A 20,121-nucleotide genomic window follows, 5' to 3' on the forward strand; every position below is an offset into this window, starting at 1 on the left:
CAGAATACACGACTCAGGGACCCAAGATTCACTAGTTTCCTTTTCTCTAGCTCCCACGCTCTTTTTCTTTGGTTTGATAACCTGACACTTGGTCCTAGGGTGCCTGTTTTGATGTGAATTCATGAAAAAGAATCAAGACTCCTATTACAAACTAGCATTAAACAAAATACTCCCTAACACTTCTAACAGAATTCTATCTCCCAGGTTCATCGGAACTTATGGATTTCCAATGTTTCCAATAGCAGTATTTTAACTATTTTAATTTAATTCTATTATATTTTAAACAGCGTTTTTAATGTTTTGTAATTATTTATGTATAACCCAGCTGTTAAATATATATATATTTTTTAACAACACAAGTTTTTACCTTATGTTCAAATTAATGCAAAGCCCCTTTAAGGAATCCAACAACTGATTGACAACACTTGTTTTCAATTAATGTGTTATCCATGGTTATATAAAAAGGTTTGGCTTTAGCAAATGCTTTTGTGCTCACTTGAAAAAGCTCAGGATTATCCTGAGCGAAAGCGCTTGTGTTTATTCTCTCTTGGAGCTACCTGAATAAAGGATTTTCGTATTCTACATCAGCCCTGTGTTTTTTGTTCCTGGTGGCTGTGGAGTCGTGTTATTTTGTAGTTCAAGCCATCTTAGCTGCTTTAAATTAAGGCAGTGATGGGTTCTAAATGGGTTGCCTGTTGCAAATCTGGCAATGTTATTGTAGGACATTTCCAATTTGCTAAGATTATTTTTAGATAGGTTAGTAAAAAATAAGTGAGGCATATAGAAGAGATTAGATGAGTGTGTGCTATTGTGGTTCGAGTTGAAGGTAGGAGAAAGGATTTTATGCTACAGAGAGAGCCTAGCTTTTTGTTGACAGTTTTTATAGTATTGTTAATATGGATATCAAAGTTCAAATCATTGTCTATGGTGACACCTAATAGTTTGGTGGTTGGTTCAGGGGATATAACAGTTTTATTGGTAGAGTTAACTGAGAAATCCAATGGGGGGGGGGATTTCTTAGTAGGGGAGAAAAGGAGGAGTTTAGTCTTTTTGGGGTTTAGGAGAAGGCATCTATGTGTGAACCATTGTTCAACTGTGTTAAATACTTGTTGGGTAAGATAGAGAAGTTCAGAAGAGGAGAGGGCTGAGCACATCAGTGTAGAGTCATCCGCATATTGTACGCATGTAGCTTGGGGGATGGCTAGGTGAAGGTCATTGATGAATATGGAAAAAAGTAGAGGTCCAAGGATGGACCCTTGATGGACACCGAGGTTGACGGGAAGGTGAGTAGAGAGACTTGTGCCAAAGTACGGCCTGTTGTCTTTTATCAAGGTAGGACTGGAACCACTTTATGGAGGGTGTATCAAGAGACAGGGATTTCAGTATTATGATGAGAATTTGGTGATTTATCATGTCAAAAGCTTTAGACAGGTCAATAAATAGGGCTGAAGAGAGTTTGTTTAGATTGCGGTTTTTGTTGATACAATCTGTGAAGGAAAGAAGGGCAGTAGTAGTGCTATGTGAAGGTCTAAAACCATGTTGACAGTTGGCTAGTAAGTTATTTTGTGTTAGATGGTCAAGTAATTGTCTATGAATGCATTTTTCCATGATCTTTGCCAGAGGTGAGAGGAGGGCAATGGGGCGGTAATTGGAGAGTTCAGTGGATTGTCCTTTGTGGAGGGGGATAATATGGGAAATTTTCCATAAACTGGGAATATAACTTTCAGTAATAGTTCTATTGATCAGGACAGAAATGGGATAGGCAATAGCTTTGGCAGATTGTTGTAGGAATTCAGCAGGTAGTTGGTCTGCTGAGGGGGAGCATGGTTTCAGTTTCTGTAGAAGGGTTAGAATATATGATGTAGGGACGGGTTGAAAATGAAACGTAGGGGGTGAGGTTGATTCACTGGAAGGTAGAGTGAAGTTGTTAGGTGATCGCTGACTAGCTAGTGTTTGTATAGCATCACTAAAAAAGGTATTAAAAGCATTAGCTATATTCACTAGTGTTTTGTGTTCAGTGTTTTGAGGGTTTGGAGTAGTGGATTGCCCTGGATGGAGTAGTTGGTTGATACTAGACCAAAATTTCTGTGGCTTGTTTTGACTAGCTTGTTGGGATTGCAGGTATTTTTTTTTTGTCAGATATTATAGCTTTCTTAGTTTCATTTCTTAGTTGTCTAAATGTTTGTTGGTCTATAGGGTCTTTTGTTTTCCTCCATTTCTCCCAATGTTTGTTTCTAACATTGATTTTATGTTTGGTTTCTTTAGAGAGCCATGGAGCATTTTTGGTTTTAGTTCTAGTTAGCCTGGTTGGGGCATGGTGGTTGAGGATGGCAAGGAAGTTGGAGTTAAAGTAACTACCGGCTTTATCTAAAGGAAGGATTTTTAAGGGTGACCAGTTGCATGCTCTTAGTTCCATCTGGAAAAGTTCAGGGCTAAAGTACTTTTTAGACCTGATGTTTTTAATGGATGTTGGGGGGGGAAAGTTGATTTTACGTCTGATGATATAGGTAAGAGAGTGGTCACTTAAATCATCAGGTAGGGTTCCCGAGTCATAAATGTGAGGATGATGGTTAATGAGGATCCAGTCTAATAAGCTTGAATTCTTCTTAGATTTATTTATCCTGGTAGGGGAGGTAATGGTTTGGGAATACCCATATAGGTTAAAATGGCTTGAGATGAGCCTGCTGCAGAAGCTGGTCCAGTCAATATTTGTGTCACCTAGGATAATGGTTTCTTGAGGCAGGTTTTGGGAAAGCCAGCAAAGTAGATTTTCCATTGTTGCTGTGTTATTACCAGGAGGTAGATATATACAGATAATATAGATGGATTTGGCATTAAGAAGAAGTTTTGAGATAAGAATTTCTGCATTGGAGTCTAAAGGTGGTTTGCAGTTATGAGTGGTTAATTGCAAGTCTAAAGGTGGTTTGCAATTATGAGTGGTTAATTGTAAACTAGGTTTATATAGGATAGCAACCCCTCCACCTTTCTTGGATGTTCGGTCTAGTCTCAGGATATTATATCCAGGTGGGATGATTTCATTGTCTTTGGTTGTAGGTTTTAACCAAGTTTCTGTTAAGCAGAGAATATCAAAGGAATAGATTTCAGTTGGAGCTTGGAGTTGAGTTACTTTATTGTTTATACTGCGTATATTAAGATGAGCAATTAAAAGGGAGTTAGATGGTTTAGAAAGGGCTTGGGTAGGTGATTCTTTAAGGTTGAGGAGAGAGATAGGAGTTGTTGGGGGCCCTGGGTTAGGGTGGATGTCACCCATCCTTTAAAGAGAGTAGCAGGCTTAGATAGTACGGGTTGTGGAATCTACTGTATAGAGATGTACATTTTTGGGGTTTAGATTGTTGTATTTTGTGTGTAGTGTTCTATGATATTTAGAAAGTATGTAGTTAGATGAGGATGTTATATTAGCGTGAGTAAAATGTAAAGGTGAGTTTGGAGAGTTGGTTTCTTTTTTGGGATAGTTTTGGCTTGGGTCTAGTGAGTTTTCAAGAGAGGTGAATAGATGGGTGAGGATTAAAGGAGGTAGTAGTGAGAGTGTGAATAAGAGTGTGATATGATGGAATGGATTGATTATTCATTATATGAGTAGATATTGTTTTTTTGTAGGTAGAAGATAGAAGTGTATTGGGAGGAGATGAGAGAGTGAGTAGAGTGTGGTGTGGTAAGAGGAGAGTAGTGAGAGGGTAATATTAGTGGAGTTTGGTAACAGGAGAGTATGTAGGGAGAAAAGATAGTGGGAAGGGTGTCTTTGAAGAGGAAATGGTAAGACCAAGGTATGATTAGAGAGTACAGGGAAGAGGAAGGGGTGTGGTTGGAGAGTAACAGGAAGTGGTGTGGTTTAGGAAGTATAAAGGTAGGATCCCTGGGGGTGGGTGTGAATTGGGGGTAGGGAGAGGAGTGGAGTGAGCCTGCAGGGCGAACGGAGCGGGCAGAAATAGGTACTAAAGCAGTTAATGAAAAACAATCAGCTAGGCTAGGTCTAGTGGTAGAATGGAATAGAATAGGGGCTAGAAAGTGTCTCTAGTCTGTAGATATGAAGGGGAAAGGAAACAAAAAGGGAGAAGGACTGGAGAGGTGTCAGTGGACAGTAGAAATGAAGGAAAAAACAAAAGACAGCTAAATAGCACTTCGGGGACTACTGAAGTTAAGAACTGGGGTAAGGAGTTGATAATGAGAAAAAGGGTAAGAGTAGAAAATGACTGGAATTAGGATACCATCTAGTGGGCAATTCTAGTACTGCAGGCTAGAGTGAGAGGGAGTAAAAATGGTAGACTGCAGTTGGAAAGTGAGGAAAAAAAACAAGAAAAACTAAGGTGGTATCTATACAGGTAGGAGGGATGAGATAGTGAAGGTAATGTAGAAGGGGAAACAAGGGCTGCTGGCTGTCCTAGCTCAGGTCTGGGTACAACATGTATATTTTGGTACAGTCAATAGAAAGTCGTTCTTGTTGGAATTATTCAGCAGACATACTTTACTGTTTTCCTTGATAGGGGATTGTAGGATTGTTATGCAATGAGGTGACCTGCCGATATTTGGAGAGGGTTCTTAGCTTCCTGCTTTACTGCCAAACAGGCGGTCTTGGTTTAGGGGAACATCCAGTAATTTAGCTTTAACATGATCTGGCAAAGATTGCTCCTTAAGCCAAGCATGCCTTCTAAGTACAGACCCAGTGACAGCAGCCCTGCAAGATGCCTCTAATGAATCAAAACCACACTGTAAAGTATGTTTTCCAACTTGTTCAGCAGAATGCATTAAAACCTGTAAATCTTTATTTTCAGCACAATCAGGAATCATCATTTTCTGTTTAAGCAATCCAATAATACGCTGCTGATACTTTAACATATGAAACTGGCAGTTTAAGGCCCTAATGCCAAGGTTGCAAAAGTGAATACCTTCTTATCCCATCTATCCAGCACCTTGGAATCTCTATCGGGGGGGGGGGGGGTAGGATTTTTGGCAGTAGTAGCCTTAATGCCCTTGGCTCCCTGTGAAATGGTCTCAGGATCCGCAGTAGGATTTTTGAAGAGGAACTTGAGAGAGTCAGGTACCCTGTAATACCGATCAGGTTTTCTGAGAGCAGGAGGCAAAGAATCGGGGGCCAGGCTAGATTCCGCAAAGTCATCATCCTACAAGGTCCAGAACAGGAGGGATAGCTAAGGGTCTGTGTTGAGGCAGGAGTAAAAATTCCTTAAGCCTCTTTTTGGAGTCAGAGTAATCCTGGCTTTCCCAGCAAAAATGCTCCCTAAGAGTATGCAAGGTTTCACCAAAAGAGAAATCCCTCTGGAGGGGAAGCAGAGGGAATGGAGTCCCCTGCATCAGAATCCTCATAGGCAGATAAGGGCAAATCCTGGTCATCAGAGAAAACAGAAATGTCAGAGTCCTGATCAGAAGAATCAGAAGGGAAATCAGTCCTAAGTCTCTTGGAGGGAGAAGGGTGGCTTCCCCTGATTACAGTATTAAGGTCTACAGCTATTTTTATTTGTTTTTTAGGCATAGGGGCATGACCGTGCAGTCTGGGCGTCGGTTTTCAAGGCAACGATAGAGTTTTAGGCCTTGAAGAAGAAGATGGCATCGGTTTAATATGCAAGTCAGTAGGCCTGAATACACCCTCAGAAGCCAGTGCCTGCACAGCGGCTCCGGACCCATCCAAGATAGACATCCGCAGGTTCCACAGTCGAATTAGCATCTTGCAGCATACCGGACTCCAAATGGGTCTCAGTAGAGGCCTGCGAATCTGAAGTAGCAGGTATCAGGGGCTGCGCAAGTGCCTCACTGAGTACCGGCGAACTGCCAAATAGCTTAGGAGAAGTGTCGTCGGCAGCTTTGGAACTATCCAGTCTGCCTTTGTCTTTATCTTTGGGTTTTTTTGGAATGTCGGTAGTCGGGTGGCTTACCGAAGCCATTTCTGGATAATTGAACAGAGTAGCAAAATATTTAGATGTGTAAATGAACAGACAACTAATAATATGAGGTTTGAATAAGGCACAAAAACCGACAGTGAGGTACAACGTGGTCTGGGCCTAAGCAAGGAATGCAGTACGAATGAAAATCTTTATGAGGTATTTGTTTTCCACAAGAAATGCAATTATTAATTTTTACTGACATCAGTTTAGAGCAAGAAAAAGGTTCCCCAACGGGGTACTTAGCTTAGTTGAAGACTTCGGATCTGAGACTCAAATGAAAATTTCAAGAGTCGGCCGGACCAGCACTTGCGAACTGCTTCTGCTTCGGGCACCGTAAGGCAAGAAAGACTGATGTAATGGCGTTGGCTGCATGCTTTATACCCCTGACTACCTGACGTCATGGAAGATGAGACAGCAACCAATGCAGGACCAAAGACTTTGATAATTAGGCCAACTGAGGGCTACTGCAAGCAGATAACCCAAATGTGATGACTGCAACAGTGAAACATGAAGAACATCAGATGAAAATGACAACATCAGATCAAAAGATATAATTTATGACTGGTGCCCCTAAAAAAAAAAAAAAAAAAAAAAAAAAAAATGTTACTGGGTGAGGTCAATTAGTTGCATACACGTACCTGAGGTAAATACATCTGCACTTTAAACTACACCGCTGTAAATCACTGGACAGAATCCTAAAGACAAATCCATCCTACAAATAAATCAGATGAAACAGCACAGTATGGCCTTGTCATTTCACTGCATGCCCTGCAATGCATCATCACAGCCTTCTCAAACATAGCCCCAGAACTGTGAAGATTCCCTCCTCACAACATTAAGGCTATAATCACCATGACAACTTTGAATAAAGGACTAAAGATGCACTTCAAAGTAGTATTCTGTAAATGTGTAAAATTAAAGTTATGTAATTACCAAAATGACAGATCCTTTCATTCTAGTCCATCCGACATAACATACGGCTTCTTGTGCTCCTGCTCAGATCAGATCCATTCAGTTCAGTGCTCCAGCCTTGAGACCTTCAAAAAAATGTTTTTTGTCCAGATAATGTCCCCTGACTAACCCAGGTCAAATTTGGAACTTAGCAGGAAGACATCTGTACTGTCTTGGACTTAGGGGGTAGACATCATGGCAGGGGGGAAGGAGGGTGGGCTGTCTTATCAGATAGACAAGAATGAAAGGATCTATTGTTATGGTACGCACATAACGTTCATATCCTGTTCATTCAGTCCATCTTATCTAATATGTGGGTTAGAATCCCCAGCTACTGAATACCTGGGTGGGCTGAAGACAAAGACCTTTCAAGATGCAAGCCCCAAAGGAAGCCATGGTCTTACTGGAGCAATCCAATCTGTAATGCTTGACAAATTTATAGGTTGAAGACCAACTGAACACTTCACAAATCTCATCCAGAGACAAAGATCTGAAAAGGCTGTTGAAGCAGAAACTGCTCTGGTAGAATGGGATTTGAACTTGATTGGCAATGACTTATTCTCGGAAGTACAGATAAAGGCAATGAAGTCAGACCTCAGACCTCCATTGTAACAGAGGAATTTTGTAAATTTACTGCCATATCTGTGTTTTTGCAAAGGAAATGAATAACCGTTTATCTTTCCTGAATGAGGCAGTCCTATGGAGAGAAAATCTGAGCTGCCTGCGAACATCTAGCAAGAGCACAATGTATTCCCCTTTACTCTGATAATTTGGAAAAAAAAAACACTGGAAGGTGAACTATCTATCAACAGTTGTTTTCCAAAGCTACTTTTGGAAGAAAAGAGGGGTTGGTTCCAAAACTAACCCTATTTTATGGAAAACTGTATAAGCAGAAACTGAAGACACAGCATGGAGTTCTGATACTCTTGGCCAAGGTGACAGCCACCAACAGCACTGTCTTCCAAGTCAAGAACTTTAAATCTACAGAAGTGGTTGGTTCAACCAGAGGTCTTGATAAGGCTTCCAATACCAAGTTCAAGTCCCATGAAAGAGAAAGATCCTTCATAGGAGGGCCTTATTTAAAAATTCCATTAAAAAAAAGTTTTGTACAACTTGTGATAGGGCCAAGCAGTATTCTAGAAAGCTTATATGAAATAGAGAGATGATGACCAACTATACTTTTATGGCAGAGAAGCTAGAACCTGCTACAAACCAGGAAGACAAGAAACTCAAAATATATGCCACAATGAGCTGAAATGGGGTCTACATGAAAGTACTCTGCCTAGATAGAAAATATATTTCATTTACTGTTATACTTTCTTGGTACATGATCTCTGAGAAAGTGTAATGATTTGTAAAAACATCAGAGGAAAGGAATTTGTCACAAGCCAATACTAGAACTGGAGAAACCAAGCAGTTAATTGCAAACCGAAAGATCCAGATGATGTTCTGCGGATGAGAGAGAGATTAGATCTGGATGCGGATCTAGGAACCAAGGGGGTTCATTTATACATGGTTTAAGGATAGGAAACCAAATCTGTCTGGGTCAAATTGGGGCAATGAAGATGATTCTGGCCTTGCACAGAATCGCTTTTAGCATGAATTTCATCATAAGGGGAAGACAGGTATAAGCACAAAGCAACCCTGGGGACCAAGGACAAGACAGGGCATCCCTGGGGTTCAATCCCATATACATGAAAATGGTGAAGTGCTGCACTTGAAATTCTTTGGGGCTGAGAACAGATCACAGCATGGTTCACCTCAGTGGCAGATCATCTCCTTTACTACAGTCGGATTTAGAAACCATTTGCGAGGAAAGAGAAGGAGGTCTGCTCAATACTGTCCATGAGATCAGAGAGCCTCCCAAGGATGTGTCTTGCTGTCAGAAAATGCTGACAGGCCATCGCTCATTGTCGCACAATCACAGCTTCTCAGCAGAGCAGATGGGATCTAGTTCCACTTGCTTGTTTATATACCAGACCACCGTCATACTGTGTTTTTAACATTTATCACACCTTGAGGAAGCCAGTCCTGAAATTTTCACAACACAAGAAGACTACCCTCATTTCTAGGACTTGGATGTGAAGACAAGCCTCTGACTCGGACCATGTACCTTGGGCCTTCACTCTTTGCAATACCTCCTCCACCCAAGGAACGTTGAGTCCATGGTTACTATAGCTACTGGAGGGGCAACCTGAAAAAAGTCTGCCTGCTGCTACTGAGGGAGACTGGATTCACCACTGTAGATGAGATCAACATGACTGTTATAAATACAGGGGGTCATACCTTTGAGAGCAATGAGACTGAAATAACTGAAGAATTCCCATATGATATTAAGCGAAATGAAACAAGATTACAGACATCATCATCAAGTCCAATGCCCTCAGGACTAATCATGCTGGTGTACAGTCAAAATTTAGGAGGTTTTGGACCACTCGTTTCAAAAGGAAGTATTCTTTCACATGGAAGGAAGATCTGCGGAATAGTCACATCTAAAAAAAACCTAGGAAAACTAAGTATTGAGACAGTACTGGACTTGACTTTGTTAAATTCACTGTGATTCCCAGGGAAATGCACAGTTGTAGGAGATAATCCCACACCTACAGAAGGGACTTTCTCAGATGGGGCAGCCAGAAGCCAATTATCAAGTTATAGGAAAATTCTGAATTCCTGAAGTTGTAGATGAGGTGCTACTACTGTCATGCACTTGAACACCCTGGGGGCTGTGGTGAGAGTAAAGGGCAGGACTCTAAACTGGAAGTGACTAGCTCCTAATCAGAAGTTCAAAAATATTTTGAATTCCATCTGTATCTATGTGAAGGCAAGTGTCCTGGAGGTCTATTAAGAACATCCATTAATTTTTCTGTAGACATGGAAGAATTGACTGCACCATGACCATGTGAAAACAGGCCTTTCTAACATAAGAGTTTGGAAACTGCTGTCCAAAATTGGGTGGAGGTGCTGTTTTTTGAAGATGCAAAAAGAAACACTAATAAAACCCTGACCTGCACTGGTGTGGTGGGACCTCCTGGATGGCTCTTTTCTGCTACATACAGCACCTGATAGGGTGGGACATCTGGAAATTGGGAGGAGGGAGGGGAAGGAGGTGTCAAAAATGGAATGGGATATCCTCTGGATATTATCTATCTCTCTTACCTGTCTGTCCTGGGTGATGGCAAACCCATATGTGAAGATAGATGGATATGTGTCCCCTGACTGCATCCAGAGCAGGACAGTCGGGCAATCTTTCAGGGGCTCTGAGCTTGCCTTGTCAGAAAAGGGCACTTGGAATCCCTGGTTCTGCGGACTCCCTCAGTCTCTGGGCCTGCATCTGTTGGAGTGACTGCTTCTGATAAGGCCACCCTGTCAGAAGTACAGTTACATTGATGCCAAGATTTACGAAATCAGACTGATCAAGCATCCTTTTGGTTCCTATATATAGAAGCCATTATCTATATTTTTATTATATTGTTGTTACAGATATTAGTTATGTTATTTAAGATGGTTTTAGCTTGTAATTTTATATCTGCATTTCATCTCTGCTGCTTTTTTTGCATAAATACATATCTAGGATGTTCAGTATTTTATGCAGCCATTCTTATTGCATTGTATATATTCTCTATTGCATATAGACTTTTGCTTTAAATTTTAATTAATTTTAATTGATTTTTTAATTGATTGACTTACTGAACCCACTTGAATGTATTTAAACAGCACATTTTTATTTTAGTTTGTCTGATGAAGCAACGTGAGGTTGCAAAAGCTCTTACTATTTTTACTTTTATTTAATAAACGTTATAGTGCGTCACCTAGGTGCTTCATTTATTTATTTATTTGGCTGGATAGAACACCCAAGCAGGAGAAGAGGTTGTCCCATACGTTTTAAAAAGCACTGCTTGTCCCGAGAGAGAGGTTGGGTTGGCCAGGATCAATTTTGTCTCAAGGATCTCTCCAAAAGAAACGTCCTTGGGAGGGGATTGTGGGGAACCCTCTCTATCATCTTAAATCTGTGTCTGAAGTAACAGACTCATATGGTGAGACTACGTACTTCTACTTGCACACTGACTTCCTAGGTGCCTCAAGGAAGGATGAACCCGAATCCTCAGAGGGCTGGGGGAGGACCACAGGTCAGATCATCTTGTACTTCCTCCTCCTGAGGCAAAATGATTCTCCTCAGCACTTGCAAGGCTGTACTGACTTCAGTGGGATCAGAGGTAACAGTTCCAAGGTCAAATCCAATCTATAGGACTGAGGACCAAAGCAGATTCTCTGGATCAGACTGAGCAGATGGCACCAAGATTAGAACCTAGATGTCAAGGATTGAAGTCTCAGAGAATGTCAATGAAGCCATCAACCCAACTCTTTGGCTCATAGACTCAGTCATAGGATCCAAAGGACCCCCCTGACTGAAAGGTCGAATCCAACTCTGCATGAACCACCAAACTCTGGCTCATCAGCTCCAGAGCTACAGGATCCGTTTGACCAAATGGACTGGAGAAAAATGGAGCCATAGGGTGGAGTGGTGAGAGGGTCTGGATAGTGGTGAAGTGGACTGTCCCTGTCAATTTCAGAAACAACGTAGTCATGATGACTTCAATCTCAATTTAGGTTCTAAAAATGTCTGCTGTAGACTATCCAAATCCACTTCAGAGGTACTGCAGTAAACTCTAAAGGACTTGGTCAAAAAGACTGACATGGGTCTTAAAGAAGGCTTTTCTATTCTCTTTGGACAGTCCTCTATTATGATCTGCAAGGGTGCTGCATCCGGGATATATAGGTAGGGTTCGGTCCAAGCTGTCTTCCAGTATGGAGATTTTTAATGTCAAAACTTGCGCTGAAACCTTGGCTTGCCATCTTTTGGCTTTGATTATTTCTGCTTTGAATGTTTTTCAGCTTTCTTGGGTTTCAAAGACTCTAGATCTGGTAGAAGGAGGCCATTGAGGATTAATTTGTCACACCTATCAGACAAAGCCCGGCCCCGAAGACAGCACAGATGTCATAGCTGGAATTTAAATAAGACACTCCAAAGCAGACCACATACAAATCATGGAGGTCTTGTGAGGGAATTTTATGTCCACACTGGTTACACTTTTTAAAACTACACTTCTGATCCATCCTGCTAATAAAAAATAAAATAAAAAAAATAAATAAAATAAAAAAATAAGCAAAAAGTTCCTAAGCTCTAAATATACTAACTTTTGGAAGGCTATTTGTAAACTATGAATCTCAAAAGATATAAACTGCAAAAATACTAATATTACAAAGCGAACACTAACTAATCCTATTAAAGTACATTGCAAGTATTATGGACCACTGTATTTCCAAAAGCTACTTAGCATAGGTAGAACAAGCAACCAGACAATAGTTGGCACAAGATGGCATGATACCAAGAAGGGCAAAATCTTTTAAGAAATAGCAAACAAATGGTCCAAAATGAACCCTAGAACTGTTCTAACAGCTAAATACAAAGTCTGTGTGGCTTATGCCAAACATCACTGAAATTCTCTTACAGAAACGATCCAACAAGCAGGAGCACTTACCCGAATGGCTTCTGTCATGCTTCTCCAAGACAAGGCAAACAAGATCCGAGTTAGGGGGAGCACAGCATTGTGAGTACAAAACGTTTTGGAGGGGCTCTGGGGTGGAACACAACTGGCTGGATTGGATCTGAGCATAGGCTTGAGGGACCTTTATGTCAGATCTGACGGACTGAATGAATAGGAACTTATTATGCAGGCAACAAATATAGACTGCACAGCCCATTATCAGATGATGATTATAACAATATCAGATGTGTTATCTCGTATACAAGTAGGTCCATATCACTGAAGGTTAGTATATTTGGATGTTTAACAACCTGTTAATAGTATTACATCTTAAGAGGGAATTCTATTTTACATAATTCCTAATGTTGCATATCTGATGCATCCAAACTAGTATTCACGCTTTATTTGGTGACAAGAATGTGGCTGAAAAAAATGATCCATCCCCAAATAACCCAGTTCATTTACCTGTAACGAGTACAAAAATAAATACAGCAATTATGGATTCCTACACCAGGCTGTGGTGGTGCAGCGGTTAGTGTTGTCACCTCACAGCAAGAGCTTCTCCCGTTCGATTCTCGGCTGGAGCGCCTTCTGTGTGGAGTCTGCATGTACTCCCCATGGTCGAGTGACGTATAAAGACATGCAGGTAGGTGCGTATGTGAATGGGTGTGCCTTCTTTGAAGGCTGGGTGTCGGGCTGGCAACTCAGCACCGTAAAAAAAATCCACTGCCAATCATTAGTGGACCGGAGTTCTGCTATGGTGACCCCTAACCGGGAAAAGCCGAAAGACATTACCTTTAGTTCTGGATTCCTACAGTCCGCATTGAGAGTAAATAAGAAAATGTGAGTGTAAAAGAAAAGAAACAATAAAAGCAACAACAAACACCTGTGCATCAAGTAGTATAAAATGCCACAAAGGAGGTTTAAGTCATGTGCATCTATACACTGTTACCATGGTTGTGTTTTGCCTCAGTACGAAGCCAAGTGAAGTATTTCTAGACAAGGATTGTCAAGTCATATAATCAGTGTTAATTTTAGAATACATAAAATTTTTCATACTCTGAAGCTTGTTTGCTAAGCAAGTGGGAAGAAGACCAAATTCTACCACTTGTAACTCTCCACCATACTTTATTTCAGTCTGTTTACTTTCTCCAGCTATTTTGGGTTTCCTACACCATGATGGGAAAGGATGCCATTCCTAAGTCAGGGTACAATTAGAGTTCATGAAATTAAGCATTGTTTCAGTCTTTGATGTTAGCCAAGAATGCTCTTCTCATCACTTGCAATGTGCCCAGAACTGCCTCTTTCTGCAGTTCATAATGGGTTACGCATATAAATGTTTCTCTCAGAAAAGTCTCTCTTTATACAGAATAAAATGTTACTTCTATTTTTAATTACTTACAGCTTTTTTTGTGTTTCATGGAGACTGCTTCAGGCACAGAGGTGGCCAAATTTGCCTTCTGTATTGCATATTTGCAGGACAAAGGGAATCTTAGGTTCAATACTGGCATGTGTGTAGTTCATAAATAGAACTATGCATCTGGCAGTAAGCACTCAGTGGGCATGAAAGTGAAGTGAATAGCACAATGAGCAGTAGTTCAAGGCACTGCTCTTTTTAATGCTGTTCTGTATGCCTAAATCCAGAAAACACTAGGGCTTTGGAGGGAGATAAGGAGCTGCCCCATGACATGGTACACAGCACAGTAGGCTGGGCACTTGGCAGTGTAAAGGTACATTTATCACTGGGGGTATTAGAAGTTATAGGGGTGCAAAGTGACAAGACGGGGACCCCACATACATATAGCTCACATTGTGATGGAAATGCATGTCCATAACAGGAGGAGAGGATGAGTAAATACACTAAACATGGTTCAAGAACTTAATACACATCTGTACACATACATATTACTAAATGTGTGTGCGTGCAATACACATGCATGTAACTGCATGGAATATGGTTGGGGTTGCATGTGTGATGCATGAAATACCTGTACAATAATACTAGGCAATGAAGTCACTCATTCTGTAGACCCTGGAAATGCCATTACCTTTTGCCAGAATTACTTTTTTTTTAATTCATTTTACTGGAATACAGTAATCTTGATGTTTGTTTACCTAATGAACATGGGAGTTTCCATAGTTTTTTTTTTTTTTATATAAAGTAAAATCTTCTAGGTAGTTTCCCATTCCCATTCTAATTCTAAGATGATTCTAAACAGATTTTTAGACATAAGGTAACAATTCTGAATTGTTCTTGTGATGCAGAGAAGTCTACATTAAAGTTTTCTGGTTATTTTGTTAGGTAGGTTGGGTCTGTTTCACCAGTAATGTTACTTTCTGAATGGTTAGTCATGCTTTATTTTTCCTCTCTCACTTTTTTTTTAAATTTTAATTAAGTTCAAATTTGTCATGTACATGATTTATTTAGACAGGAAGAGTTGTTGAGAAGAAGGGTAGTGTATGTTTTTGGCAGACAAAACTTTATTTCGTTAAGTAACCGAGGCTGAATCAGGGGTTTGACGGGTTTAGGGACTAAACGGCACAAGTGATAGCGGGATGTTCTGATAATACTCACAGGATACACATGCATCTTGTCACAAATGTACACTAACTTCTGTAATTTGATAACTGGATATGTCCTTAAAAGATTACATACATTGGATTGTACAAAGAATGTCACCTCTGCATCAAAGGTGATTTTAAAAACTGTGCAATAGAAGCAAAACAAAATTGTTGGAATACTTTCGGAAAGCATTTCTGGTACACAGTATAACCTTTCTGAATTAGCAGTAATCCTTCATGTAGCTCAAACATTTCTAATGTTTACTAGGCACTGGTGTAGTGCCGAGTACACCTGAAGCCCTTCTATACGTATTGACCTTTCTGAGCTGCATATACCATTTTTCAAATATTTTTATGCATTCTAATCTACATGTTGAATACCATGTCTATGAATCCTGCCATACCAGAACAAGCAGCATTAACAGATTACCAAGTGCAAATAATTTTTACCTGGAATGTTGAAGTTTTCTTCTGGAAACTTAGTTAGCTTCTCATTTATTCTTTCTTTCTCCTGCAAGAGAGTTTCTTTTAGTGCATTTTCTCTACAGCCTCGAGTATTAAGTGCTTCAATTAACTGATCCAGCTCCTCTATAGAGCTGTAATAGTACCATTGATTAGGCTTGTGAACTGGCTTGCACAGTTTCTCTGTGATCTCTGGTTCAAAAACTTGTAAGTGATCTGAGGTAGAAATAGAACAGTCAACCAGCTCTGAAAAGTCTCCATTTTTTGAAAATTCCTGAGAGAGTCTGTCATCTTTGGAAAGATCAGCGGTCTGAGGCAGCAACATATCTTCTGTGATACCAGTATAGTCTTCCTCTACAAATAGTCCAGGAAGAGAAGAGAAGATCCAGTATCGCCTATATACTCTATCACGCCCTAAAGGGACTATATTTGTGCAAGCTGTAGCACTCTGAATGGTCTCCATAAGTTCTTTCTCTTGCTGCTGCTGTTCATGTTTTAAAGCCTCCTCTTGCTGTGCTATTAGCCTCTCATTTCTTTCACAGGACAATGTCCTCTTTCCATTTTGATTTAATTGGTTCAGCTCCTTTTTACCTACAAAGTGAAAGAAAAAAAAAATCTCTGTAGATATGACTTTTTTAATCAACAAAAGTTAAAAAAAAAAAAATGTCTAAGCATTTACCCCAAATCAATGGTAGACATAAAGGTGAAAAACAGCAGAGACACCAAACCTACAATAAAGTTACGCAGACCAATTGCTTACTGCAAAAATGCTGCAGCTTGCTAAGGCAACCCTTATCAACTTTTAAGAGCAGATTTATTTATTGCAATTATGAGCCCTCGTGATTGTAACATTTTATGCAATCTACAGAACCTACTCTAAACTGACACAGTAGTGTGCTCACAGTCAAGCATGCAAAGAAATTTCAGACATTTTGAATTTAGATACCATACTAATGTCAGATATACAAAACAATTCAACCAAAAAGTTATCAACAGCAAACACAAATGTGGTATTTTAAGCATGCCAAAACCAATAGTTTTTTTTAACAATTGCACAGATTACTGCAGTTCATTAATGCAAGCTGAACAGACATACATTCTTGGGCTCTAGGGTGTGAATGCAGAAGATATGAGAGTACCATTTCCAAGAAGCTGGCAGTATAAAAATGGAATACACAAAAAGCTGTCATTTTTTTTGACAGGGTCAAGAGGCTTTGCCCTCTGTACTCCCCTGCATAATCAAGTCTAATGCCACTCCACCTGTGGTGGAAGAAGGTAGTTGCCAGTCGTAGCTGCTCCGGGAAACCTAGGAGCAGAGCCAGAGACTGGCTTGCTTCCCAAGGGCCTTGGTATGGGGATAGCTGGATTGGAAAGGTTACTAATGATGGACACCCTTCTTAAAGATCTAGCACTGTGGCATGTACTTAACTTGAGCATCCGGTTAATGCAGAAAAACAGAGTCCCAGTTACATATAGGGGTAAGCCCAGCTAAGACATTCTCTCTCATGTAGGTGTAAGAATGCAATGATATAACAGAGTTGTAACCTAGTCATGAGAGAGTCAGATTGTGGACATAGATCCTTAAGGAGAATAATGATGACCCCACAGAATATTACATTTATGAAAGTATTTGAGAATTAAGCCAAAACGAGAATGGAGAAAGGGGTTTTTTGCCAAAAAGGATGATTGCAAGTAGGGGTACAGAAAATAAAAGGAAGCTGGAATTTACTTGAGAAAACTAGCAAAAGAACTAAAGTATTTGGATCAAACAACTACAGAAGGAAAGGAATAGAGTGAGACAGAGGGGGGGGGGGGTTGCACTGCAGGTTGGAGACTGTCTTCCTTATCAGGAACTGATAGAGAACAGATCAGGAAAATAGGATAGGGGACCAACAAGTAAAATCTGCTCTGGTGGAATTTTTAGTCAAATCTACAACAGAAGCTGCTGTTAAAAAGAGGATTAGTAGTAGGACATATAAAACACTGCATGATAAAGCACAATTATACAAGTTGAACTTGCCATAACAGTAGATGCTTCAATGATCAATTGCTGCAGTAGAACTTAGCTTCAAAGCACCTTTCACACACCCAAACTGTCAAACAGCTCAAGCTGAGAACTCAGCACAGCTCCTCGTGGTGTCCAGCAGAGTTCCTAGAGCAGCAGAGACCAGAAAAGACAAACTTTCCAGATTCTAATTATTTTTTTCTGCATTTTCGACTTTTTAAGCCTTTCGATTGCTATTTCTGCCTGTTTTATTCTGCTATTACCTATTTTTACTGTTTTTAATAGCTTGAATTGTTTATTGCACTTGCTTGTTTAAGTTTTGCTTAAAAGTTAAACAACAGGCTAATACACTCAAGTGTACTAGCTTTTGATAGCATTTAGTCGAAAAACACAGCATTTATTGTATTTTCTGCCTATCTGAAAAAACTTGGAAAAAACAAAAAAATACTCTTGTTTTCCATACTTTTCTAATAGTTTGTTCCAGTGATCAGATTTTGCTGATCCCTGGGCTTTGTCTTGGTTCCTGTTTTCTCCATTTTCCTTGTTTGGTCAAGGGGTAGTTTCTTTACTCACTAGTGGGAGTAGGGAGTACTGAGCTGCCTGTTTGTCCTCAGAGGAGTGGTTTAAGGCAGTAACTTGTAGTTTATTGGCCATTTTGGGTCATTTCCTGTCTTTTCCAGCCCCCTGCTATAAAGCACGCTTTAGCGCGAATTAGCGCGAATTAGCGCGATTTAGCGCGGAGCTGCCACTGTTGCACACTAGGGCAGCGCCAGTTAAGCAGGTTTAAACTATTCGGGCTACCTAAAGTCCACTCTTCAAATGTTCCCTTAAAACTACCTTCCTCGAACTATACTACTGATCTAATCAGCGTATCCTATAATTAAAAAGATCATCTCTACTTGACTCCAAGTAGACTATTCTCTATCTGTTAAACCTAGCACTTGCTCCTTCAGTACTTATTACCTTGATACGGCACTCTTGTCATAGATAGTACCCCAAAAAGGCAACCCCCCATTTCTCGGTCACCCACGTCCCCCGGAATCTTTTTTAAAGTTTTTTTTTGTCTATCCTTCTAGCATGTCGAGGGATCAGTTGCTAGTGTCCTCTCCTGCTCAGCTGGTGAACCTGGGAATATTGAGGCAATGCTACAATTGCCTCATGTACACAGACAACCCTCTCCTCCTCCCACAAAACACAAATACATGCGAGAGATGCAACTATACGGCGAAACTGGAGGCTGAGCTCTCTCAACATAGGACTGGCAAGACCAGTCAGGAGGAGAAGGTTACCACACACACTATAGACCCAGTCTCACATAGTACCATTACAACCTCAAATCATACACATAAACACACAAAGACATACTCGGAGGCTCTGATCAAAAATCTACCAAAACAGCAGAGGCCACCAAAGCAGACACCCAAACAACCACCACCTCAGAACATAACACCTGCAACACATAGACCTCACAGTCAGAGTGTCAAACAGTCACAGCCCTTAAGGCCAAACACAATGCCAGACACACTAGTCATTGGTGACTCCATAGTCAGACACACTGACGTCCCGCTCACCAGACTAAGGAGAAGGTCACAGTAAGCTGCCTGTCGGGCGCTAGAATCCGCCACATAACGCAAGCACTCAGGTCTCTCAACAGCAGGTACAAATATGACTCAGTCATTGTCAACGCTGGTGTAAACGACCTGAGACGTACCTCCTTGGACAACATGAAAAGAGACATTGAGGAGCTCTCTGATTATGTAGCCCAGGCAGGTATGACCCTGACCTTGAGCAGTATCCTACCTTCACCAAGAATGATGCCACAATACAGAGATAAGATGATCAGCTTTAACAATTGGCTTAAACACTGGTGTCATTCAAAGGGGATCCAGTGTCTGTCTGCCTGGGATGACATGCTGGACAAGCCACGCTGCTTCGCAAGGGACGGCTTGCACCTGTCACCCTGGGATTCGGATATTGGCAAAGGCTCTTGCCACCCCATAGTGCCTTTTTTAGGCAAGCCTCAAAGTCTAAAGCTACGACCCTAGAAAACAAAAAGGAAAAAAACTAAGGGTAATGCTGCTCAATGCCAGAAGTCTAAATCTCAAAATGCACGCACTCGAGGCCCTTCTCAGTATGGAGAACATCGATGTCTGTGCTGTGACAGAAACCTGGTTCAAGGCTCCTGAGAGCACCCCAGCGCTATCAGGTTTTATCTCATATCATGCGTTCCGGCCCCAAAATCCGGACAATACCAAGAAAGGAGGGGGGGTATCCATATTCATCAAGGACACCCACACCTCAAGACTGGTGGCAACGCACGATGCATCGGAGACCATCCAGGTGCAATTAACCATAGGCAAGACTGCTCTGCAAATTGTAGCATGTTACAGGCCACCCTCACAAACTCAGGAACATCACATGGCCTTCCTGAAAACACTAGAGGGGATAAATGTATCACCAAACACCATCATACTAGGTGACTTCAATTACCCTAATATAGACTGGGAACACTACTCAAGCCCAAACACCCTAGCCCAAAAGTTCCTGGAATTCATAAACTCAAATGCCATGGAACAACTAGTCACCATCCCCACAAGAGGAGATAACATACTTGATCTCATCATCACGAACATGGGAGCACAATGTTCAACTCCAGAAGTATACCCCTCACTGGTGAGAT

General features: G+C 40.8%; 1 protein-coding gene across 2 annotated transcripts in view; it reads right to left on the reverse strand.

Moving 5' to 3' along the window:
• BAZ1A (bromodomain adjacent to zinc finger domain 1A) overlaps window positions 1–20,121 on the reverse strand; it is a 3,222,221-nt gene that overhangs the window by 663,962 nt on the left and 2,538,138 nt on the right. For both annotated transcript variants that reach the window (XM_044074116.1, XM_044074115.1), the window contains one exon: window positions 15,425–16,027. In XM_044074116.1, the coding sequence (XP_043930051.1) occupies window positions 15,425–16,027 (603 nt within the window). The remainder of the gene's footprint in view (window positions 1–15,424; window positions 16,028–20,121) is intronic.

Source organism: Protopterus annectens, chromosome 6.part0 (assembly GCF_019279795.1).
Source record: "Protopterus annectens isolate FY-2018-M chromosome 6.part0, PAN1.0, whole genome shotgun sequence".
In the NCBI taxonomy this organism is placed as follows: Eukaryota; Metazoa; Chordata; order Ceratodontiformes; family Protopteridae; genus Protopterus; species Protopterus annectens.